At 46.8% G+C, this 5,852-nt stretch overlaps 1 protein-coding gene across 1 annotated transcript in view; it reads left to right on the top strand.

Annotated features, from left to right (window-relative positions):
• The window catches only part of T265_05717 (hypothetical protein), a gene marked incomplete at both ends in the record, with an annotated part of 9,053 nt that extends 7,408 nt beyond the window's left edge, over positions 1–1,645 (top strand). Inside the window, one exon of the mRNA XM_009170790.1 lies at positions 807–1,645. Coding sequence (XP_009169054.1) covers positions 807–1,645 — 839 coding nt within the window. The remainder of the gene's footprint in view (positions 1–806) is intronic.
• Positions 1,646–5,852: the final 4,207 nt, after the last annotated feature.

Raw genomic sequence — 5,852 nt, 5'->3', positions numbered from 1 at the left:
TTTGGGGGGGGGGTAGGTAGCTGCGCATTGGAGACGGGAGCTGATAAATTGGTGTATAAATCCAGCACTGTCAGTGGGCTGTCAAGTGGGGGGGTGTTGGGAAGGGAACATTGAAGGCAATAGCTTGGATGCAATTGATTAAACAAAATGATCGTTGCTGAAGTCATAAGGATCTATCTTTGTGGAGACTGTGTGCTTGAAGTGAAACCAGACGTTATTTTAATTTGTGTGTTCGGACCCCAGTAAACTCATTTACACGTAATCTTTTGTACCTATTCGTCGAACTCACCAGGTGGACATGGGAGGAGGAAGACGGACTTGTAAGGGTGGGTGAATCTGGCGTCTCAATAAGTTCTCGGCTGGTGAACGCCGTCAAAAGCACAATTGTACCCCCCTCGAGTGTAATTTCTGTTTTTTGAAAGCACCCCCAAACAGCATGTGCTATATCAGCCGGTGCTTGATTTTGTAAACAGGCTCGACGGCACAGATCGGAGAACCAGCAAATCGGGTTGGAGCGTGATTAGTGCTCTTCCCATGATTGGCCATATTACACACCAGATCCCAAGCAATCTGTAGTGGCTCCGTACAAATATATTTGGTGACAAAGTCCTCATTATGGAGATGCAACATCCGCTTCGTAGCATTTTTGGTTCTCCTGGGACTATGCTCTTTTTTGGGTCAGATATAGGGGTTACTAAACAGACATGCGAGATAATTTAATCTGATTTAGCACATTCCATGTATACCAGCCACATTATCCGACCGCCTAGTACCGTTTCTATATCTGTTTGTTCTTCAAATTCTAGATCACCCAACCGCCGAGACTCGGTCCCTCAGCCCGGAGAAAAAGGGCGAAATCACTTTGAACGCCTATGTTCTCCAGGAAGAGGAACACATAAGTATTGAGCTGGAATACTGGCAGCCCACTGAACAATCCGGAATGAATCCAGTACTACATCAGCTAAACACCTCTCCGTTGACATGCCGATCAACTTATTTACTCTGTCCTCCCGATCTGACCGTGGCCCATTTGGAAAAACTGATTCGAGTCAAGTTCGGTCTGGAGCCGAACGAACACAAGGTTGCCTTATTCTTTACCACGGACGATTTGTTCAGGCCTGAATATACCCTATCCGATCTGGCCTGTCTCTATTCTTGGCGCAGACTTCAACCGATGAAGCTGTTCTTCACTATCCTTGAACACTCCAGGACTACTCTTCCATCGTCGTCCGACTCATCGCTCCCCACAACGATCCACACGTCTTCCGCCTCTCAACTCAGTTGCCTTCCACATTCCAGCTGCGCTCCGTCCACCACCACCATCNCACGAAACCCCCCTCTTTCCCAACCCTTTCTGTGTGTAGGGTCACATCCCAGTGTCACTCTCGATCCGCCCTCCAGCAAGACATCCCCCTACTTCATTCATCCTCCTCGTCAAGCACCTATTTACCTCCCATGTCCTCGAACTCCTCCAGTCAACAAAAACAGCAACCACAACAACGTCTTTCGGTCAAGGACAGTGCAATCAACATTCCTCAGTCCACCCTGGTTTCAACATTCTCTCCTGTCTGAGGTATCCCCCGCCCCCCCCCCTGCGGACACTGTATTTACTCACCAATCAACTGTTCTCTCAGCTCTTGCATAGCTCCATTTGCCGTGAAGGGCTCATATGTACAATGAATTGTTTTTTATATCTCCCCTCCCCGGTACAATGTGAGTGAGGAATACACAATGAATGGGATGTACATTGCTACATTGACTTCCAGTTTCTAGTTTTCTAATTATTTTGTTACGTGTTTTATTGCACGTGCGCTTGTCACGGTCCTCGTTGTCGTTACGGGGCCGCTGCACGATGCGCTTGCAGTTGGAGCGTCATTTTCTTGTCTCTTCTGTTCTAGTTCTTGTTTGTATAGGCTTGGATTGCGCGTTCTTGTTATTTGTAAAGTGAACAAGATGTTTTTTTCCGATGCATTCCGGTCATCCTGACGTTGGTTACTACAGCAGCATCTCGATTTCCTAGGTTTCGATGGATAAAGAGCTTAAGCAGGAGGGGGTTGGAACCGGTAGTGGACTGCCCAGAAGGTTTCATCACCCTTTCTACAAGAGTCGTACGAAGAAAAAATCTCCGATCTCTTAAATCTCATGCCAGTGGAAACATGAGCTGTTCCTTACGATCACATTCAGTCGAAGGACGTCATGAATGGGTGACAAACTAACTTGCAACTGAGTGTTTAGTACAGCATATGTTCCGTTTGGTGTTCAAGTCAGATTGTTCAGTGGTTGGGTGCGAACTTTCTGACCGGAAGGTCCGTGGTTCGAATCCAATCTCGACTGCTTTTGTCTAGGCTTGAATGACCTGGTAGTATCTCGGCCCCTATTCTTCCTTCGGGTGACATGGCAACCGGACATACTACGTTACTCATAAGGTTGCTGAAAACTCCTCGACAGCCCACGACCGTTTTCTTCCTTCTTGGGGCTTATCACGTAGGCACAGTCCCCGAGTTTCCGTCAACCCCCGATTGCACGAAGTTAGCGAAATACACTCAGCTGTATCGCGACACCTCGAATATCGTACCGACTGAAACATGAGGCTGCCTGGTGCAGCATATTTAGTTTTTCAACAAGATCACGAACGAGAGATTCAGCAAGACCAAATTGGTTTACAAATGAGTGTATTTCAATCATTATTATCATCACTATCATGTGAGAAATGAGCTCGATGGAACTTCGGGGACTGATATGTTACACAAGAAGTGTAAAACCGACATTAGTTTCATTGACGTTTTAAGTGGCGCCTGCGGTTTCGTTTCTTGGGTGTCTCCGACTGCACACCTGCAGCTTCGCCCAGTCAGGATTGGCTGAGCAGGGGAGCCTAGTGACTGGTTAATTCCCCTGCCCTTAAGCTCCATTGTGGGAAATGCTCACTTACAGCTAATCGGGGCCACTTAAAAGTACTAGGCAGTCGGAAACATCACAAACGAGAGATTCAGCTGGGTTCCAGGTGAGTCTCTCGCATAACCAAGTTTGTTTGCAAATGAGTGTATTTCCTTTGTATCTCAAGCCGGTTTCAGAGCGTGTGTTCACCAGAGGGATGTGAGTTCTACTCATGTTCGGAATAACGTGGTTGGTAGGAGTGGCTTGTCAGGGTTAAGCCATGTGTGTTTTCAACCGGATTTTCTGTTAGCCCAGTGTCTTCACTATTGCTGAATGTTTATTGATTTTTTCCGAATGAAAGTTCGTCAGTGATTGGTGTAATTGACCTGACCAACTGGCGAAACAGTTTTACCCTACACTGTACCCGAAGACAGCTCTGTGATTATCTCATCTTCGCCCACACGTTTATAACCGGGTTGCATAATAATGGCTGTGCCATCAACTTCAGTCCCTTTTTAGCTTGTGCTGTGAAGAGTGCTCATTTGAGTTATGGCGAAAAACTATTGGTCATTGCTTATCCAATCCCGTGTATTCACGCACTAGCCGCTCTGGCAGATACATTGGGGATTCGTTTGCCCGCTTCGGTTTATCGGACGTAACGAAATAACTGACAGATAGTAGGAGTATAAAGCAAATCTTGTGATTTCACGATACGGCACTGCATCATTCGATTGTCTGGGAAGGATAATGACTCGAATTTCCGATGATAACTCATGCAAGAACATTATCATTGTCGGTCAACGATTCATTGCACATGACGTTCGTTGTAAGGCCCGGTAGCGGAATTGTCAGGTGGCTTGAAACGTGAGCAGTTTTATGGTGTTAGTAGCTGAGACGCAGCCACTGAAGTCAATCCAGTGAGGCATATGAATGGGACAATAGACGAGGTTGAGAGCAGCTATCCTTTGATTTATGATTTGTAGCCAGTCGGGCTCAATCAAGCTATGCTGACCAACTGCCACGAGCCAGTGTTATGCGCTATACGGGGCTGGGCATAAATTTAGGACTGCTCTGCTCTCCGTTGACTCAGACGTTAATGTGAGTTTCAATAAATTTATCATCTCATGTTGTTTTTATGTGTACTACGGTTACGCGGTTACAGGTATAACGTAAGACTTGGGGTCATCATGTTTATTAGCGATTCAGCTGGTTTGAGTAGCAGTCAACATCCGCCGATGACGAGGACTCGAATTTTTACAGACAGACACGAGCACCCATAAAATTCGCTGTTTTGCGGGTGGCTGCAGGATTTTAAAAGTTGGCTGTTGATCCGTTTGCCGAGCTTGGAATATGGCTTGCAAACAGATCGTCAGTGCACGGTTGGATGGGTGATTCCTGCTTGGATTTGCATAGTTTCTGAATCAAGTAACCCTGAAACAACCAATAATGTCGCGGATATTAACTAGTCCCTCGAAATTGTACATACACAAGCGGAAACGCAAGATTCACCCATCCACTGATGATGTTTGCTCGGATGATGACCGAACGTTTGCAAGCCAATCGCCAAGCTCAGCAAACAGGTCAACTGCTAATCAACCCATCCAAACTACCAATTTTGAAAAATATCACCCACATTACTCTAGTTTGAACCATGCTCCACTTATTCATTCGCGATCATTCTGATTAGTCCAAGCTAACGGTGGAACCTTTGACCTAGAGCTCCGCTCATCTTCTGCGCTTATTTCTAACCATGCCGGACTGTGTGCCGCGAGCGTTTGTCTTGCAAGCCGAGTGTTTTGCCACTGTTCCGCAAGCACACACCAGACAAAGCTGAATAAGCGCGCCGGAGTGGACCAACCTGCTCACGCCTGAGCGAATATCTAGTCTAGTGTTTCCCACTTTTACGTGGGATTAGTGGAATGATCGCACTAGGAGAGAAGAGAAGAATCGTGATGTGAGCACGAATTCTACAAATCTCGCAACCACCCACAATTAATCAGGATAATTTCCGGCAGGTTTCAGACCGTCCTGGAAGACCCTGCGGACGTTTGTTCGGTCAGCACGTTCAAAGCAGTCGCTAGAGGTGTCAGGCAAAACAATGAAACTCGCTTAGTTCTAAGTAATAATTCAGGTGCCTCCAGCGTGAAGTAGTTCGGCTTGGTTTGATCGATTTGGTTTCTGACGGGTCGATATGCGGTCAAGATAGCTCTGCGTTTAAGGTTCGAACTTGCTTACTGGAGGGTTTCAACCAAACCTCAGCATCTCGATTGCTCCCGTCTAGGCTTGAGCAGCCCGGAAGTGCCTCAGGCCTGGTACTTCCTTCGGAGGCAGCTGTGCACCGAAGGAATGTTACAGATGGACGGTTATCACCACTATAATCACTATTGTTTGAGCTCAGGTCAAGTTAACATCATTACTTTTTTGCAAGACAACGTCATGTTGTGACTTGCTGAACGGTAGTGCAACTTTGTATCGGTCCATTGGCTTCCTTCTCCGCCCACTATGGTGTATCAAAAGGCACGGTAGCTCTTGATAGCCCTTTATGGAGACAAAAGAAGATCATTACAACTGTGTTTATAGGGTAGTCACAGAGCGTTCCACAAGGTCGTGCCAGAATCTCCGTGAGGGGGCGAGAAGCGTCGAGTCACAGGTGCTTGACTCGGATTGGCTGGCATTCTGACCAATCAGGGCACGCCTTCGTTTGGCCCGTGTCCTGCACGTGACACATCCGTGTAAATGATGTGATGTTCGGTTATTAGGGACGGCTGGCCTCCGTACACGTCAACTGATGAGTAGTATATAACGGTCATCTCAGTCGATTTCGCCAGGAGTGTTTCAGCTGGTCATATTCGAGTGATCTTATGGCAGAAATTGTCTGACAGTAGCGTCCCAAATTACCTTTCCGCCCGGTATCTTTGTACTGGTGAGTATGGTTGCGATCTATTGGTGTATTTCAATATAAAATGTGTCCATCTAAC

The sequence above is a fragment of the Opisthorchis viverrini genome (genome assembly GCF_000715545.1).
Source record: "Opisthorchis viverrini unplaced genomic scaffold opera_v5_113, whole genome shotgun sequence".
Lineage (NCBI taxonomy): Eukaryota > Metazoa > Platyhelminthes > Trematoda > Opisthorchiida > Opisthorchiidae > Opisthorchis > Opisthorchis viverrini.
This window is presented reverse-complemented; position numbering and strand designations above follow the sequence as displayed.